The 17,362-nt window shown below is 56.2% G+C and overlaps 1 protein-coding gene across 6 annotated transcripts; it reads right to left on the reverse strand.

Moving 5' to 3' along the window:
• Window positions 1–930: 930 nt before the first annotated feature.
• On the reverse strand, window positions 931–15,626 carry SLC16A5 (solute carrier family 16 member 5). Of its 6 annotated transcripts, none has more exons than XM_026484182.4 (6): window positions 14,192–14,284; window positions 11,844–11,900; window positions 11,355–11,590; window positions 8,088–8,231; window positions 3,598–4,407; window positions 931–2,537 (listed from the first exon to the last, which is right to left on the reverse strand). In XM_026484182.4, the coding sequence occupies exons 3-6, from the start codon at window positions 11,551–11,553 to the stop codon at window positions 2,287–2,289; spliced, it is 1,404 nt and encodes a 467-aa protein (XP_026339967.1). In that variant the 5' UTR covers window positions 11,554–11,590; window positions 11,844–11,900; window positions 14,192–14,284; the 3' UTR covers window positions 931–2,286. The 6 variants fall into 6 exon arrangements, with proteins under 6 accessions (XP_026339967.1, XP_026339968.1, XP_026339969.1 ...); XM_026484183.4 differs by having other exon boundaries at window positions 11,844–12,021; window positions 14,192–14,279; XM_026484184.4 differs by lacking the exons at window positions 11,355–11,590; window positions 11,844–11,900 and adding an exon at window positions 15,519–15,626 and having other exon boundaries at window positions 14,192–14,376.
• Window positions 15,627–17,362: the final 1,736 nt, after the last annotated feature.

Consider the following 17,362-nt stretch of genomic DNA (forward strand, 5'->3'; position numbering starts at 1 on the left):
ATAATTCTCAGTCCTTGGTGTAGTGCTGAGGGCATCACTAGGTCTTACTTCTCTCTGCCCAGTCCCCGGCACATAGTAGATGCTCAGTAGTATTTGTTGAAGGGCATCTGTCCAGAGATTATTTCCACTCTTGGCTGGGGGCAGATGAGGTCAAAGTTCCCTATGCTGAATGTTCACGGATACCTTTTTTCCTGAAAATCATCTGTTTTCAGGAAGTGGGCCTAATAGGGGTTGCACATTTCAAAGCCTGGTGACTATTAGTGCCAAAAGTATCCACCTACCCACCAGTCCCACTCTTTCCTCTCCACTCAGTTAGATGGAGGAGACAGGACCTGGTAAAATGTGTCCAAGCATTCCCCCTTCAGTGCACAGGCTGTGGATGGTGGCCAAGCATGGGACTGGGTGAGGAGCCAGAAGGCAATGGAGGTCTTCAGGATCAGAATTTTCAAACAAGGGGCACCTGGGTGGCGCAGTCATTAAGCATCTGCCTTTGGCTCAGGGTGTGATCCCAGCGTTGTGGGATCGAGCCCCACATCAGGCTCCTCCGCTATGAGCCTGCCTCTTCCTCTCCCATTCCCCCTGCTTGTGTTCCCTCTCTCGCTGGCTGTCTATCTGTCAAATAAATAAATAAAATATTAAAAAAAAAAAAAAAAGAATTTTCAAACAAGAAGAGACTCTGATTTATCCAGGCCAGCCTCCTCCTTTCTTGAGGTCCAGAGATGGTGAACAACTGCCCAAAGTCACACAGCAAATTGTGCCAGAGCCAAACATGAACTCCGGTCTAACCCAGCTCAGGGCCCTTTGCTTCACCTCTGCACTACTTTCTTTGACCATAAGGGGGCACTCGTGGCAGGGTCCTGGAGAAGACCGTACTTCCCCAAGGATGCTTACTCATCCCAGCTGGGCAAGAGAAGGAAGACTGGAGTCAGGTCATGAAAATAAAATTTATTTTCCTGATAAGGCTTTCCTTTTGGAGCCTGGTTGAGCCTGAATCAACAAATGAGGCCTTGGGTTACAGCAGCCCCTGCTGAGCAGGGAGAACTGAAGGAGGAGAGGGACTTACTCAAGGCCTGTTTTCCAGCTTCATTAGTTCACAGGGTTTATAACCTGCTGCGGGAACGTTTTTGTGTGTAATTTAAACAAACTCTGTTTTTCCATTGCCCTCAGGTGGTACCGTGCTGGGACAAGCTTGGACTGATGACAGCCAGCCCCCAGGGATGACCTCAGGAACCAGTTCCAGTAAAAAACAGTATGTGTGTGGGGAGCACTGACCTCCACACCACAGGCATAGCCCCACGGGGAGCAGAGGTAGGCTGGCAGCTGGCCCAGCCAGCTACTTACCCCAGGGTGGACACCTCTGACACAGTAGGGAGAGGGGGCAGGAGAGGGAGTGAAAGGCTTCTGTTGCAAAAGCAGCTCTATTTTTCCAGAGGTCTCGCGCCCCGCCTAGCAATCCTTCCGCTCCCCTGCTCACTCAAATGTCAGGCTTCTCCCCACCCCAGCACTCAGCTTCATGACCAAGATAGAAGGTGGGGGCACGGGAGGGAGGGAGACCTTAGAGCCGGCCCTGCTGCATGCAGGGACCCCTCAGACTTCACTGATTCTAGGACTGAAGCCAAGGGCTCCCCTCCAGTTCTTTGCTCAGACACCAGGATGGGTCTTCTACCCAACCTTTAATCTGTCCGTGTCCTGTGTCCACGCCAACCCCTCAGCCTGGCCCTCCACCACGGCTGGTCACAGCTCATTGTTTCATGAGGTTCTTTTTCCCAAGCTTCCAGTCAGCATGGGGCTCAGCATCCTGTGCTGGGTGCTGCCCTAAGGGCAAGGGCTGGGGCCCTTGGGAAGAAAGGGGGCAGAGGGCCTTCGAGGAGGGGTGAACTCTTTGGAACTGTCTGGAGGCTGGAGGACAAAGAAAGGACATCGGAGACACCCAGGCTAGACTGGAGGGTCCAGTGTATTGAGTGGCAGCAGCAGTACTGGGTGGCCAGCGGAGCCGAGCCGACTGTGACAGACCCAAGCAGGGTTTAGACTCACTTTCCTGGGCTCCACGTATGCTGGTACCCCAAAGAAAAAGTCAGGAGGACCCGCTCCTGGATTCTGCTGGTTGGAAGGAACCCTGAGTCTTTGGAGGCCAACCTCCAAGGTCTCTGCTCCTGGCTGAGTCCCTGCGTGCAGAGCCTGGATGGCTTTTTGCTCCAGGTTTCCTGGCCAGCTCCTCACCCCAGCCCTAGCAGCTGGAGATCACATTCCTGGGCTGCGGCGGTGGTCACTCACTGACCTCAGGGCTCAGACGCTGGTCACATACATGACCTCGGTGTTCAGCCGTTTCTTGGAACCACGTGAGTCCTCCACCATGAGGCCCTGCTCTGAGGCGGCCTCCGTGATGGCTCCTTCTGTCTCGGCCCGCTTGCCTGGCCTCTCCTTCTTCTGCAGGACACAGAAGCTGCCACCCATGAAGAGGGCAGCTGATATGAGGAAGAAGCTTGACATGTAGAAAACGTAGCTAAAGTTGTTGTCGGTGGTGTCCAGGAGGAGCCCTGGGGAACAGAGAACAAGTCAGGCCACTGTCCATGGCTACCAGCCTCCCTCCCACTAACTTGCGTTCTCTCCGAGAGCAGGGGTTTTATTTTGGGCTCTGCTGTATCCCCAGTACAAGCCACTGTGGCTGGCACCTAGGAGACACTCAATAGAGATTTGGTGAATCAAAGGAGAAGGGGAAACACTAAGCCTGCTCTCCAGGGGACAGAAGGGCACCTCAGGGCATGTCTCCCTTACCCTGGTGGCAGGAAGCCAAACACCCAAGCGCCAGTAGTCTGGGTATCTGCTCAGCTACACCTGGGCCCTCCCATACGTCCTCCCATAGCTCTCTCCCCACTTGTTGGCTTGATGAACTCCATTGGAAACTGAGACTTACGATGACACACTTGGGAAGAGTCCCCATTGTCATCGGCGGACTGCACTAACCGCGGCCATGTGCTGACTTCCCTCCAGCATCAAGGGCTTCACATACCTTCCGTTACTTTGAATGTCACACTCTTGGCTGCCTGGCAAGTCTGCTTATAGGGGTCTCTACTCCCACATCTGTTTGTCCCCCCCGCCCCAGCACAGATCACCACACTGAGCACAAACGTGTCTCTGCTTTAACTCCTGACTCTCCCACCAATAGAAGGTCAGCCCTGAGAGGTGGGGACTGGGCCTCGGTGTTCGGCCATGCCCACCAGCGACGGGCACAGGAGAACCAATGGTTAAGGCAGGTGTTCTTGTCTGCATTTTGCAGATGACACTGTGGCTCAGAGAAGGAAAATGACTTGCCTGGGTCCCACAGGCAGGAAGTGGGACAGCCAGGATGTTAACTACGGCAAACATGTGCATAGTTTTCTGCTCTGTGCCAGGCTTTTTGCTAAGCTCTCGGCTATATAACTGTGGTCCTCACAACAAGTCTGCGGGGTAGACGGGGTAGACTCTATTATTGTCCTCACTTTGCTGATAAGAAAGCAGAGGTACAGAGAGGAAGATGAAGGACTCAGGCAAGTCTGGTACAAAAATCCTGACTTTTAAGTGTTCATACCCTGGCCGCCCTCCCTCCCCGGGCCTCACCAGCCAGAGGCGGCGAGATGAGGATGGAGATGCTCTCCAGGATGGTGAAGAGGCCCAGGGCGCTAGAGAACCGATCCATGGGGACAATGTCCATGAGGACCTGGAAGAGGAGGGCTCCGATGCCACTCATGGACACGCTGTATGCCAAGCAGTAGCCCACCAGCACCCGGAAGTCGGCCGACGCAGCGCACACCAGGTTGGTGAGGCCATTGAGCAGGGCTGCCAGGCTGAACAGATACTTCCGGTGGCCAGCGAAGTCCCGCCGGCCTGCCACCAGCCCAGCCATGGGCCGCAGGAAGATGTTGCTGAAGCCAATGATGGAGATGAGCAGGGCTGCCCTGTGTTCGTCCACCCCATGCCACATGGCGTAGGGCACCAGGAAGACGTGCGGCAGCGGGAAACCCAGGATCATCCACATAACACCCAGCGTATACACGCGGTAGCCCGCGTTGTGCCGCAGGATATCAAAGGCCAGGTGGCGCTGGATGGCCCGACCACACGCTGCCACGCAGCCGGGAGCAGATGTCTTGGAAGGTGGAGGGGGGCCTTCCGTGGTCTCAGGGGCCGTGCTGGTGGCCACGGGCCTCAGGATGGCTCCACAGACACAGCAGTGGAGAAAAACTCCGCCGAAGACAAGGAAGGTGCCCCTCCAGCCCAGGTCCTCCAGGAGGTAGCGGGAGAGCAGTGGCCAGAGTGTGATGCCCAGGGAGACGCCCACCGAAGCCAGCGCATTGGCCAGCGCCCGATGGCGGGAGAAGTAGAAGCCTAGCACGGTGATGCTCGACTGGAAGCTGAAGCACATGCCCAGGCCTGTGGTGGGAGGGAGGAGACTGGCTCAAGGGTGTTCATCGCCTCCCACCCGAACCCGGAGAGGGGTCACGGGGTCATGCTCCATGTCTGCCCTCCTGTTCTAGCCCAGACCCACCTCCAGGTCCCCAGGGACTGAAGATCGCCACTTCCTCAGAAGCATCAGCTCTGCCCTCCAAGGCTGCCAGGGGCACACCTGTTCCCCTTTGCACAGCACCAGGGTGATCTTTAAAAACCTAAATTGGGGGGCGCCTGGGTGGCTCAGTCAGTTAAGGGTCTGCCTTCAGCTCAGGTCATGATCTCAGGGTCCAGGGATAGAGTCCCGAGTCAGGCTCCGTGCTCAGCGGGGAGTTTGCTCCCCCTCTGCCCCTTCCCCCAGCTTGTGCTCACTCTCTCTCTCAAATAAAGAAATAAAATCTTAATACATACATACATACATACATAAAATAAAAACCTGAATTGGGGTAAGTCTCTTCCCTGCTTAACACCTTTCAAAGACTTCCCATTACATCTAGAAAAAATGCCACAGTATTTACTATGCCCTGGAAGGCTCTGCACGGTCTGGCCCCTGGGCATCTCTTGGGTGCCATCTCAGGCCATTCTCCCTGTCACTCACCATGATTGAGCCACATCAGCTTCTTTCTCTTCCTCTGGACACCAAGCTGCCCCCCCCCCCCCCGCTGGACATTTCCAGTTGTGGTTCCCACTGCCCAGAATATCCTTCCCCTAGACTCTTCTCTCCTGGCTCAGCTCAGATGCTGCACCCCACCCACTCCGTGCCTGCCCCACACAGCTGACCATGTTGGGAAAGAAAGCTCACGGCCACACCATGACCACGAGCCTCATGCGGGCTCTCAGACCACCTGTGATGCCACCGTCCCTTTTCTCTCCCACCTTCCTGGATGACCACCAGTCCTTCTCTATGCACCCCCACTACTCCCCCCTCCTCACCCCTAGCTGACCACCTGCCTTCCATCTGTAACATTGGACTGTCTGTCCCTACTGCCAGCCAAGGCCAGCCCTCTACTTATACCCTTCATCTTGTCTACTCAAAGGTGTATCCCTCCAGCAATTTCCCTCTCCTGCTCCACCCCCTTTCTCCTCTTTGCCAGATCATTCTCCTTTGTTGTTATTTCTCCCCTTAAAAACAACACAAAGAGTGCCTGGGTGGCCCAGTTGGTTAAGCATCTGACTTTGGTTCAGGTCATGATTTCAGGGTCCTAGGATCAAGCCCCAAGATTGGGCTCTCTGCTCAGTGGGTAGTCTGCTTCTCCCTTTCCATCTCCCTCTGCTTCTTCCCCCTGCTCGTTCTCTCTCTCTCTCAAATAAATAAATAAATAAATCTTTAAAAAAAGCAAACAGAAAAACAAAACAGAGATGCAGCCATGGCTTGCTCCCACTCCCTTCTTGGTACCTGCTCCCAGTGGCCCCGAGGGTCTGTGGGCCAGGGGCGACCCCAGAGAGAAGGAGGCAGAGGGGGAGCAGGTGTCCAGGTGGAAGCGTCTCGGGGGTTCATTCTCGCTGCTGTGATCTCGGGAGGAGGAGGAGACCACAAGGAGAGGCGCAGGAGCAATGGCGTCCGAAGAGGGACAGGCAGGACAAAATGTCAACCAGGAAAATGCAGGAAAGGAGGAAAAGGAGCAAGGTGCTAATAAAGGCGAGCCCTTGGCCCCCCCTTTGGAAGCTGGTGGATGCCTGTGCCTCCGCAGGAGGTTCCATCCTGCAGTACAGGTGGGACGCGCGTCAGAGGCTCGGAGAGCCATAGGCAAGGGCGAGAGCAGGTGAGGCAGCAGAGGGAAAAGCAATCCCCTCGTGGTCTGCGGGCAGTTAGCACTGACCCTCCTCACTGCGACCGGCATCATGAGGACTTTGGCCCTATGCCTTGAGTCCTGATGTTCTCCCTCAAGTTCATAGCAAGACCTACCGGCTTTCTAAACTTACACGTGTTCACAGGGCCTTTCCCTGTAAACCCTTTGGTGTTACATGTTTCTTGTGGGTCTCCTGTTACCAGCGCCTAACTGAATGTGGGTGGGGGTTTTCGTGTGTTTGTTTTTATTTTAAGTTGGCTCTGCGCCTAATGTGGGGCTTGAACTCATGACCCTGAGATCAAGAGTCACATGCTCTACCGACTGAGCCAGCCAGGCGTCCTTGAATGTTGTATTTTGACTCAGTCTGTAAGATTCTATCAGCCGGAGAGTTTTACCCTATTGCACAGAATGATGCTCATAATGTTTTGTGAAGTTAAAAGCCATTTAAAACAAGAAAAAAAAAAACCTTCTCTCGATCCTCTTCTGGGTACTGGCCTGTTTCTTTGCTCCCCTTCATCGAAATTTTCTGGAAATACTGTTTATCCCTGCTGTCTCCAACTCCTGTCTTCCTCTTTGCTCTTGAACCTGTTGCAATCAGACCTCACCCTTGGTCCAGACTCACTCTCATCAAGGTCAGCAACCTTTACATTGCCAAATCCAGAGATCGAGGCTGGTCCCCTCCTTCTGATCCACCAGCAGCCTGACACAGCCCTCACTCTCTCCTCACTTTCTCAAGAAACCTCACTCTCCTGGGTCTCCTCCTGTTTGTGTCCCCTCTTCCCACCCAGACTGCTGGACATCGCAGGGCCCAGTCTTCAGGCCTCCTCAGCCACCACCCTTGTTCCCTCAGTGACAGCAGAATGATACCTCATCTCAATACTAGAATGCCAGCCCTGTCATGATCCCCAAGTGCCCGCTGCAGCCCAGGGCCTGTCCCCGAACAGCAGACTGGATGTTTCCATGTCTGAGCTTCCCAACTGCCCACCAATCTGCTCCTCCCCTAGGTTCCCCACTATAGTTAAAGGCTACTTCATCCTTCCAGTGGTTTGGGGCAAAAACCATGGTGTCACCCTTCTAGGCTCCTGGAACCTTGGGTCATCTTTGACTCTTCTTCTCTGTACCTCCCACGCTGTCCTGAACTGACCACTCCTCACTACCTCCGTCATACCACCGTGGTTGGAGGTATGGCCACCTCCTGTCTGGGTTATGACCACACCCTTACCTGTTCTGCTCTAACTTAACCCCCCCAGTGCACCTATGTTCAACATAGCAGCCAGAGTGATGCTTTACAAACAGCAGTGACGTCATCGGACATCACTCATCCCACTGCCCGGATCTCTCAGATGGCCTCCCATCTCACTACTAAGCCTTTCAGGCACTACTCCCGTTCCAGCCTCCACCCTCCTTTGCTCGTGCCCTTCACTGCCCCTTGGGCCCTTCCGGGCCTTTGCACTTGCTGTACCTGTTGCCTGGAATGCTCTTTCCCTGAGAGGCTGTCAGCAGACTCCCTCACCTCTACCAGCTTTCTGCCCAAATGTCACCTTCCCTGCAAGGCCTTCCCTGACTGCCCCGTCGAAGAGCAGCAACCTCCCCCCCCCTTGCTTTATCTTCTACCCGGGGTGTTCTAGATATTTTACCTCTTTGCTTGTTTAATCTCTGCCCACCCCCGCCCCCAGCCAGGACACCCTCGCATGAGCTGTCCTGCCTTCTCACGTGCTTGTCACGATCAGAAACAATCCTTCTCATGTATGGATTCACTGTCCCTCCCCCTCGTGTGACTATAAGCAGCCCCAGGAGATTAGGCATGCCGCCTGCACTTATGTCTGGCACTTTTTGGTAGGCACCCAGAAATTCTCGAAATGGGAAGACGGTCACCTGTGATGAATCCTGCTGTGAGGTAGAGCTGGCTCAGGGTGCGGCAGAAGGAGCTGGCCACCATGCCCAGGCTGGCCAGTGCGCCCCCCAGCATCACCGTCACTCTGCAGCCAAAGCGTCCCACCAGGATGCTGCACAGGGGTCCTGTGGGGAGGAGGCAGGGAGGTGCAGGGGTGAGGAGGCAGCCAGCAGGTGACAGGTGAATGAGGAGGACTAGAGGGAGGGAGATAGTGGGCTTCGGTGGGGGGGGAGTTCCAACCAGAACTAGCCGGGTAGGCAGGGCCCTGGGGCCCATAGGCGTAGATTTTGACTGCCACCCGGCCACAGGCTGGCTATGGGCAGGGCAAACCCAGTCCCTCTCTGCACCTCCCCTACAGGAGGTCACACTGGGTGACATCTGACCAGCTGCAAGGGGAGGTCCTGCAAATGTGCAATCTGACCCCCAACAAGGACCCCCAGAGCGACAGACTGAGGCCCTTCACTACACTGAGCTGAGGCTGATTCCATCCAGGTAAAACAGGATTGGCTCATGACCTGGGTAGATGCCCCTTGCTGGGGTCTGTCTCGGTGGATGAGGGTCCCAGGGCATCAAAACCAGTGAGCACCTACTGCCCCTGCCTGCTTCCCATTCTGAAAAGGAATGGCTACAGCCCTCCCACTAGCCTCCAACCTGTCTAGAGTGGGCAGCCTGGGGCCCTGGGCCACCCCCACACCCCCTTGCATTGGCCTCTGGAGAAAAGGAGAAAACTGGGTGGGATGCTTTCTCTCCTCCCCCATCACTTCCAGCCAACAGAAAGTCTTGCACCCAGACGTCTGGCTTCTGGTGGAGAAGGGCCTGTTCTCCTCCACCCCATCCCCACCTTGAGCTGCTTCCCCACCAGTCCAGACCCAGAGCAGCAACGAGCCAGTCCTGGCTGGCTGCTTCTCCACGTCTCACAGGGCCCCATTCACCAGGTGCCCTGCCCCCAAGTACACAGAATGGAATTTCTACAGTTATTCTCCCAGGGCACAGCCAAACGGACAGGGAAAGACAGAGAGAGAAAATGTGTGTGAGTGTGTGTGAATGCATGCGCAGCGTGTGTGCGTGTTTGGGGTGGAGAGGGCATGTGTGGGTGTGAGCCAGTGTGAGTATGGGAGGGACAGAGGAAGTAGGCAGCCCACACTGAGATAATCAAGCAGAGGCAGCTACAGAGGGAGAGGCCAGACTGCAGTGAACACGACCACTGCCCCACACATCTTCCATCTTCCCCACCCCAAACTTTGGCCTGACTTCGGAGAGGCGACATTGGGGAAAGCCCCAAGTCACGGCGTTGGGGGCGGGGGCTGGGCCCTGCGCCAGCTTACCTTAGATAGCTGAGGGCACTGGGAGGCAGGGTGTTTCCTCTGCGGGGTACTGCTTCTGCCCTGAACTCACTCTGCAACCCTGAACGTGCCTTGTACTTTGTGCTTGCTTTCTTCATCTCTAAGATGTGTGGGGGCTGGGAGAGCTTGGGATCGAGGATAATTTCAAGTTTGAGGGGCGCCTGGGTGGCACAGCGGTTAAGCGTCTGCCTTCGGCTCAGGGCGTGATCCCAGCCTTGTGGGATCGAGCCCCACATCAGGCTCCTCCACTATGAGCCTGCTTCTTCCTCTCCCACTCCCCCTGCTTGTGTTCCCTCTCTCGCTGGCTGTCTCTATCTCTGTCAAATAAATAAAATCTTTAAAAAAAAAATTTCAAGTTTGAAATTTTTCTGGGGATGTCTGGGTGATACAGTTGGTCAAGCGTCTGCCTTTGGCTCAGGTCATGATCCCCAAGTCCCTTATCGGGCTCCCTGCTCAGTGGGGAGCCTGCTTCTCCCTCTGCCTGCCGCTCCCCCTGCTTGTGCTCTCTCTCTGACAAATAAAATCTTAAAAAAAAATAAAATAAAAATAAAATTCCTCTTATACTCTGAATGAGCATGGGCTAAAGGTGTGTGTGCATGTGAGACAGACAGACAGACAGATAGACGGGAATCCCAGGCCAACTGAGCTGCTGGCATGCCCGCTAGGGGGTGGTGAGTCTAAAGCTGGTTGTGGAGTGGGGGGTCCCCACTGGATGCCTGTTTCCCAGGCCCTGGTGCAGACCCCTTTCTGACTGCACGGAAGGACATGCCTGAGATTCCCACTTCTGCCCTAACCTTGCAGGTGAAAAGGTCACACGGTCTGGCCCAGCGCCAGCCTCTCCCAGGGCCCTGAGTCCTCCCCAGGTGGCAGGCTCATGGGTCATCTCAGTGACGCCATCTCTCCCAGTCTGACCTCTCTCCCAATTGGAGGGAAGGACCTGGAATAACACGCAGGCTGCCTGTGCCCGGTGGAGGGAGTGGCAGGAGGTACATAGGGAGATGGAGTCAGCTGAGGGAAGTGAACACGCCCAAGGGGAGAGCCCTGTGGGCCATGAGATCTGCCTCCCACTGACCAGAGGGCACCCCCCCCCCAACTTGCAGGTCACTGTCTATGGCATCTCCCTGAGGAGCTCTCAGAAGCCAGGGGCAGGCCCCGGAGCCCAAGTCTATTGCAGGAGTCGCCCAGCCAGCCCTGGAGTTCCCTCTTCACTGGGGTCAGGGTGAAAGGGTCACATTCTTGGAAGAGCCAAGCAGGAAATGGGGGGGGGGGCTGCCTTCACTCCCCAGCCCTTGCAACAACCCTTCTGCTTCCTGGTGAGAGATGGGGCTCTTGCCCTGACCCCATCTTGCCCCTCATGTCTTCCTCAAGCCCCCTTCCCCATCCCGAAGCCCCAGACGAGGTTCTCCAAATACTACTTGTTGGTGACTCATGGGATCCTCCCTATGATCCCATGTAGGAGGTGGGTAGGGTGTTGGGTGTTACCTCCATATTGCAGAAGAAGAAACTGAGGTTCAGAGAGATCACCCAAGCAGCTCTTCCTCAAGTCTGAGCTGAGTGCCTGGCACTCCTAGTCTGTATCGATCCTCCCGTGGCCTCCAGCCACTGAGAGGTCTGGCTTTGCACCTTGGTACCTCCATACCCTGTCCCCATTCCCAGCCCGGTCCAGACCTGCCCAGCCCAGCCCAGTTCAGCACAGCCCGCCCCTGCAGGATTCCAGCCAGGGGGCCTGGCCCTGCTGACATCAGGTGACATCTTAGGAATTCACCCCATGAGACAAAGCCCGGGGCCTCAGACAGAGAGATCCGGGAGGCCAGGGAGATTGTGGTTTCCTCGGCTTCCTCCCTCACGCCCCTCACGCCCGGGCTCTTTCTCAACCCTCCCTCGGCCCCTCCCCAGGCTGCTCACCCCCAGCGTGGAGCATGGCTGTCAAGATGGAGGGGAACCATGAGGTCTCACTGTTGCTGGCCTGGAACTCGTGCTGCAGTTCAGTGAAGAAGATGCCAGTGCACGTGGGGAAGCCCAGAGTGAGGCCCTGGGTTACCAGGGAAGCCAGCAGCACTACCCAGGCCCAGCAGCCCTCTGCACGCTCCAGGTCCCGGGACATCCTCTGCCGCGAATGCCGCTACCACTGCCTGGGCCACCTGCGGAGGGGACAGAATGGAGCTGCCAACCCCAGTTCACTTGCCACTTTCCTGGGTGGCTGAAACCATCCCTTCCTCTTGCCCCAGCACCAGGTTTTACAGAGTGTACCGCCCCCTGGGAGGTGGCCAGAGGCAAATGCGTTGGCCTTGGCATTTCCTTTCACCCACTTCCCAGGGCCACCCTGGCAGGAGGGGCAGGCAGGTGAGCCATCAGTGGGACAAGGCAGATGGGTGGAGTTCTTTCTAGACTTACAACATTTGGTGGTCAGTCAGCAGGTGGCACTTCCTGGGCCAGCCTTGGGGCTCCCTCCTGCACACAGCAAACATTCAATAACTGCTTGCAGAACGGCACAGATCTCTGGAGCCGGTGTAGTTCCAGTGCCCCCACAGGCACGCACGGATGCATTTTCAAACATCCACAAGCAGGCTTCCTGCACACACACACAGACTTTCGCAATGTCGCCTTAACAGCAGCGTCCACTGTCAGTGCTGCAGAGACCTCCCAGGTGAGCAAGCGGGGGCTGGGCGTCGTTAAGGAGTGTACACAGCATAGCCTTCCCCGGCCACCAAACAAGCAGCTCTCAGGAAAAGGCCTGGATCTCATCCAAAGGCTCTCTGAACTCACTCCTCTCACAGGGAGCTCATGGCACAGTCAAGTTCTACAGCGATGCTCAGTAATGACCTACCACCTGTCAGGGCTTCTCTGGGCAACCCCCCCCCACACAGTCACAAATGGGCCTATGCCAAGATACACACTCACAAAGACACACACAAACACATACCCACATACTGCACGGACAGACAGACACAGAACCACACAAGTACACAGACTTATACGCAGACACACGCATGCACACAGGGTCACACACCATGCAGATACACATGCACACCCATCTTCGGCTCAGCCCTATCTCAGTTTCTTGCCACCATCCAGGCTGCTCCCCCTCACAGAAGCTGCCAGAATCAGGCCTCAAAGTCCCAAGGCCCCTCCCCAAATGCGGAACCCTTGCCCAGTCCCCTCTGTCCCGGCTCTCCACCTGCTCCCTGGTCCTCTGTGGCCCTCCGACCCCACCAGCACTCGGCTCCGGCAGCCTTTGCCTCAGAGAAGGCGACAGATCCTTGCAGCTACAGTTCCCGCACCCTCCCTCCTCTTAGCCCCAGGTCCTGGGAAGATCCAAGGAAACTCAGGAAACTATCAGAAATATGCAACACCATCTTCCTGCCACACCCTGCACTCCACACCTTCCCCGCTAGGCCCAGGAGCTTTAAAACAGCACCTAAATGGGATCCACCCTAAAGTGCCTCCTTCTGGCGCTCCAATCTCTTCTCTGGGCACCAAACCTCCTCCCTCCCCAGAGGACCCCCAGGAGCCCTGCCAAGGTGAGCGGCCCATTCAGCCCAGCAGCAGAGTGCGTGTGTGTGTGTGTGTGTGTGTGTGTGTGTGTGTTTGTGTGTGTGAGTGTGTGCTGCAAGCACGTCCTGCCATCCTGGCTCCTGCTTGTGATACTGGCCCCAGAGATCCCTCAGCCCCAATCCTCCTGGCCCAGTTCCAGGCTCAGGCAAACCTCAGATACAGTTCCTGCAGCAAATGGAAAGGCCACCAGTGCAATCTGATCCTCTCTGTGTTGGCCTGAATGTCCCCTCCACACCCTCTCCAGAGCAGGTCAGTCTTCCCTGACCTGCTGCTTTTCCCTCTTCCTCCCGGAAGGGCCAGCAGCCTTCCTCCACTGGCTTCCCTTCCTTGTGCCCTCCCCTTCACTGCTGCCCTACCCCTCTCACTTCCAAGCCCTGGGACCCTGATGGTTTCCCTTCAGAGTACCCGGGAGGAGGTGGATGACAGAGGAGACACGGGCCCAGGTCCGCCGCCCCCCTTCCCCAGCTCTGGTCCCTTCTCGTTCATGCTCATTCTGCCTCTTTATAGAGAGGCCTCATTTTCCACCCCTCCCCCGCAAGCATCTTAGTGCCCTTCTCAGCAGCCACTTCTCCAGGTAGCCCTCTGGGGACTTTGTCCAGGATTCTGACCTTCACTCTGCACCCACCTTCTGTCTGAATCTTTCAGTGGAGCTGACTTTTCCCAGTCTCTCCTTCCTCCAGGCCTCCCACGACAGTCAGAGCCCAGGAAACCCTAAGCACCTCTGCTCTTTGCCCATTGGGAGCCCTGCCTCCCCTGGACTCCTTCTGGGAGTTCCCCTGAAGACTCTGCCTTCCACAAGGGGGTGTCCCCTCCCAGACCCCCAGCGACTCCTATGTCACAAACAGCTTTCTTCTCTGGTGGGTCCTCCATCCCCCTCCTCCAGCAAGCTGGTCCTTCCTCATGAACTAGGCTGCCAAGGTTCCAAAATCCTAGCCAGAGAGAATCCTGTTGGTCCTTCAAGATTCAGCCCTGACAGCACTCCTGGAAAGCTCCCCTGACCCCCACCCCAGGTCCCCTTCCTCTATTTCTCTCTTCCGTTATACTTTTCACACCACATTGGAGTGGACCATTCTCTCGTTTATCATTGTTGTCCATTCTCCCCCCACCCCCTACTCTACAAGCAGGGACCTCGTCACACATCCCCACCAGGCCTTGGGTGGGCACAAAAGAATATTAATGTGACCCACCTGTGTTCCCCAGGGGGCAGGCAAGACCAGGACCAAGGGTGACCTGGCTTCCTGGCAGGCAGGTCCATTCCAGAAGACTCAAGCAGAGCAGAGAAGAGATGGGGCCGGGGGCTCTGGCTCCAGCTCTGCCCCAGAAGGGAAGTGGTCTTTCCTTTGTACTGGGCACCATGAATCATCATCACTGCCTGGTACGTGGTTGTGGCAAGGAGGAAAGGCAGCTGGAGACACTTCGCTCTCACTTCCAGGGACTGGAAGCCGTCCACAGGAGCTGCCCACCTCTGCCCTCAGGGACCCCAGCCCAGAGTCAGAGTGACTGCCTTCATCCCCAGGTGGCAGGAAGCTGGCTTTGTGGGCAGGGCACAAGGTCAAATGGCATTTCTTGTCCTTCAAACATGGCACACATCCCTTGGTTTGTTTTTAGGGCTTCCCATCTGATGACAGAGCCCTCAGTAGGCCCTCAGTATCCCTTCTCTGCCCGTCTAAGCTTGCAGGGATAGTCCCAGGATGGAGCGAATGCTCTCACACAGGGTTGTGGTGTGCTGAGTGGAGGGGATGCCTCCTCTCCCATGGCGAGAGGCAAAGGAGGCACCCAGCTCCAGAGCAGGCCCTGGAGACCCCCTCCCTTCCCAGACCCCATGTCAGGCAGGGCCCGGGACACAGGGTGGCGGTGGCACCCCCTCCCTTCCCAGACCCCATGTGGTAGGCAGTGGTAGGAGAGCTGCCAGAACCAGCTTGCGCTTGGGAGGGACAAGCCCTCAAACCCCTACCCTTGGCAGGGGCTGAGGAAGGAACAGGGTGTTCCAGACCTCCGGAGCTGGGACAAGTCACCCTCCTCCTTTGTCTCCAAACTTGCCCCCACATTCCCTCAGGGGCCGTCTGACCTCAGCCTGGAAGGGGGATGGGATAGGCAACGGGGACTTCATGACCTGTTCCCAGCTTGGCCCCGTCCCTGCGGTCCCGGGTCAGGCTACTTTCCCACCCTCCCAGGACGGCTCTTCCCTGGGTGGGGCTTCTGGGACGCCCAGGCGGCGCCTGCGTGGGGATTTCAAGCCAGGCCTTGCGTGGTGCCCGTGCCTCCCCCACTCCCCAGGCCCTGGAGGGTGGGAGTGGCTCGGGAGAACCCCTCAGGCGTGGGGGTCCCCAGCCGGGCCAGGCTGGGGCAGCTCAGGAATGGGACAAGACTTTCCTGGATCCTCAACCCGGAGCCCGTCACGGGCGGGAAGGGGCCCGGGAGGTCCACGGAGAGGCGGGTCCGCGACGGCGCTGACGGGGACCCCGGCGGGAGGGCACCTAACAGACAGTGGGGAGGCCCGGGGAGCCCGCTCACCGGCTCGCGCGGCCCGGCGGTGGGGCGGCTCCACGCCCGCGGAGCGCGGCTTCCTGCGGCCCGGCCCGCAAGCGATGGAAGAGGCAGGACGCCGCCGATCGGCGGAGAGCCGCGCCCTCGGGGGGCGGGCCGCAGGGCGCCGGGGGGCGGGCCCACCTCCGCGGCGCGGGCTCGGGGGGAAAGGAGGCCTGGTCTCGGGGTGGGAGCGCGCGGCGGGGCGTGGCCAGGGCCTGCTCCCCTAATCCCAGCCCGGTCCGGGGCTCTGAAGGGCTTGCACCGTCCTGCAGCCCGCCGGGCTCCAGACGCCGGCCCCGCGAAACATTTGCATATGATTATCATGTAATTTTTCCTGCTCCCTCCGAGTGCTAGGGCTCCCAGAGTGGGAGGGAGAAAGCATGTGATTAAGGGGCTCTACCTCCCAGCTGGAGTCCGTTCTTTGTCGGCTTTAGCCCCCCAGTGGTCCTTCCATTGAAAGCCTGGAGCTTGAGTGCCGCACCCAGAGGAACTCAGGCATCTGCGGGCGAGCCAGGAGGGCTGCCCCTCAAACCGTGGGGGCAGGTCAGAGGACGGCCACCACCTCCGCAGGCGCCCCTCAGACCTGCTTGCCCTTTTCCATCTTCTTCTCCTCCTAGCCAGCTCTTAATATGTTATATTTAAAGCTTTTTCAGTTACTTCAAAGTTAGGGTCATCAAGACAGTGTGGTACTGGGGTGCCTGGGTGGGTCGGTTGGAAGAGCATGAGACTCGATCTGGGCGTCCCCAGTTCAAGCCCCACGTTGGGTGTAGAGATTATTAAAAATAAATAAACTTAAAAAAAAAAAAGGACAGTGTGGTACTGGCATAAGGATACACTTATTTAGATCAAATGGAATAGAGTTGAGAATAAACCCTTATTTTTCTGATCAGTTGATTTTCCACAAGGGCGTTGAGACAAACCAGTGTGGAAAGAATGGTCTTTTTGGCAAATGGTGCTGGAACAACTGAAAATCCACACGCAAAAGGATGAGCCTGGACTCTTACCGCACATGATTAAAAAAAGGGTCATAACTAAAACCATAAAACTTTTAGAAGAAAACAGGAGTAAATGTTGATGACCTCGAACTAGGCAGTGGATTCTTAGATAGGACATCAAAAGCACCAGTGACAAAGGAAAAAGCCACATGAATTAAAATTAAAACGTTCATGTGCCAAAACACCATCAGGAAAGTGAAAAAACCCTCAGAAAGGAAGAAAATTTGCAAATCATATATCTGGTAAAGAACTTGTATTGAGAATATACAAAGAACTCTTACAATTCAACAACCAAAAGACAACCCCGTTAGCAAATGGGCGAAGGATCTGAGTAGACATTTCTTCAAAGAAGACATACAAATGGCCAACAAGAACATGAAAGATGCTGGGGGCCCCTGGGTGGCTTGGTCAGTTAAGCGTCAGACTCTTGATTTCAGCGGGGATTTTGATCTCAGGGTTGTGAGTTCAAGCCTCGCATCGGGTTCCATGCTGGGCGGGGAGACTGCTTTAAAAAAAAAAAAGATGCTCGATATCATTAGTCATCAAGGAAATGCAAATCAAAACCACAATGAGATACCACTTCACACCCACTAGAATCACTAAACGTCCGGGTGAATTATGTAGGAAATACTTGCATGAGTTATAAGGCAAATACATCTTAGACATAAATCATCTCCGTGACTATGTTCTATGTTTCATTTCTTGCCAGTGGTCTCTATGCTGGGGTTGGCTCTTACACAAAGGGACACTCACCTTAGCCCAAGTTTCCTTGGATACAAACATAGGGAGGAGGGGATGGGATCCATTAATGTGTGTCCATGGTCCTCTAGGGAT

This window comes from Ursus arctos, unplaced genomic scaffold (assembly GCF_023065955.2).
Source record: "Ursus arctos isolate Adak ecotype North America unplaced genomic scaffold, UrsArc2.0 scaffold_24, whole genome shotgun sequence".
Lineage (NCBI taxonomy): Eukaryota > Metazoa > Chordata > Mammalia > Carnivora > Ursidae > Ursus > Ursus arctos.

What these genes read in the sequence shown, in the direction of transcription:
- SLC16A5 (XM_026484182.4), bottom strand. Translation starts at nt 11,553, where the DNA reads ATGTCCCGGGACCTGGAGCGTGCAGAGGGCTGCTGGGCCTGGGTAGTG. An exon ending in AGCCATGCTCCACGCTGGGG is followed by an intron (nt 8,232 to 11,354) that starts GTGAGCAGCCTG and finishes TCCTCCCCACAG; the next exon opens with GACCCCTGTGCAGCATCCTG. An exon ending in CATCTCGCCGCCTCTGGCTG is followed by an intron (nt 2,538 to 3,597) that starts GTGAGGCCCGGG and finishes TCTGTTCCCCAG; the next exon opens with GGCTCCTCCTGGACACCACC.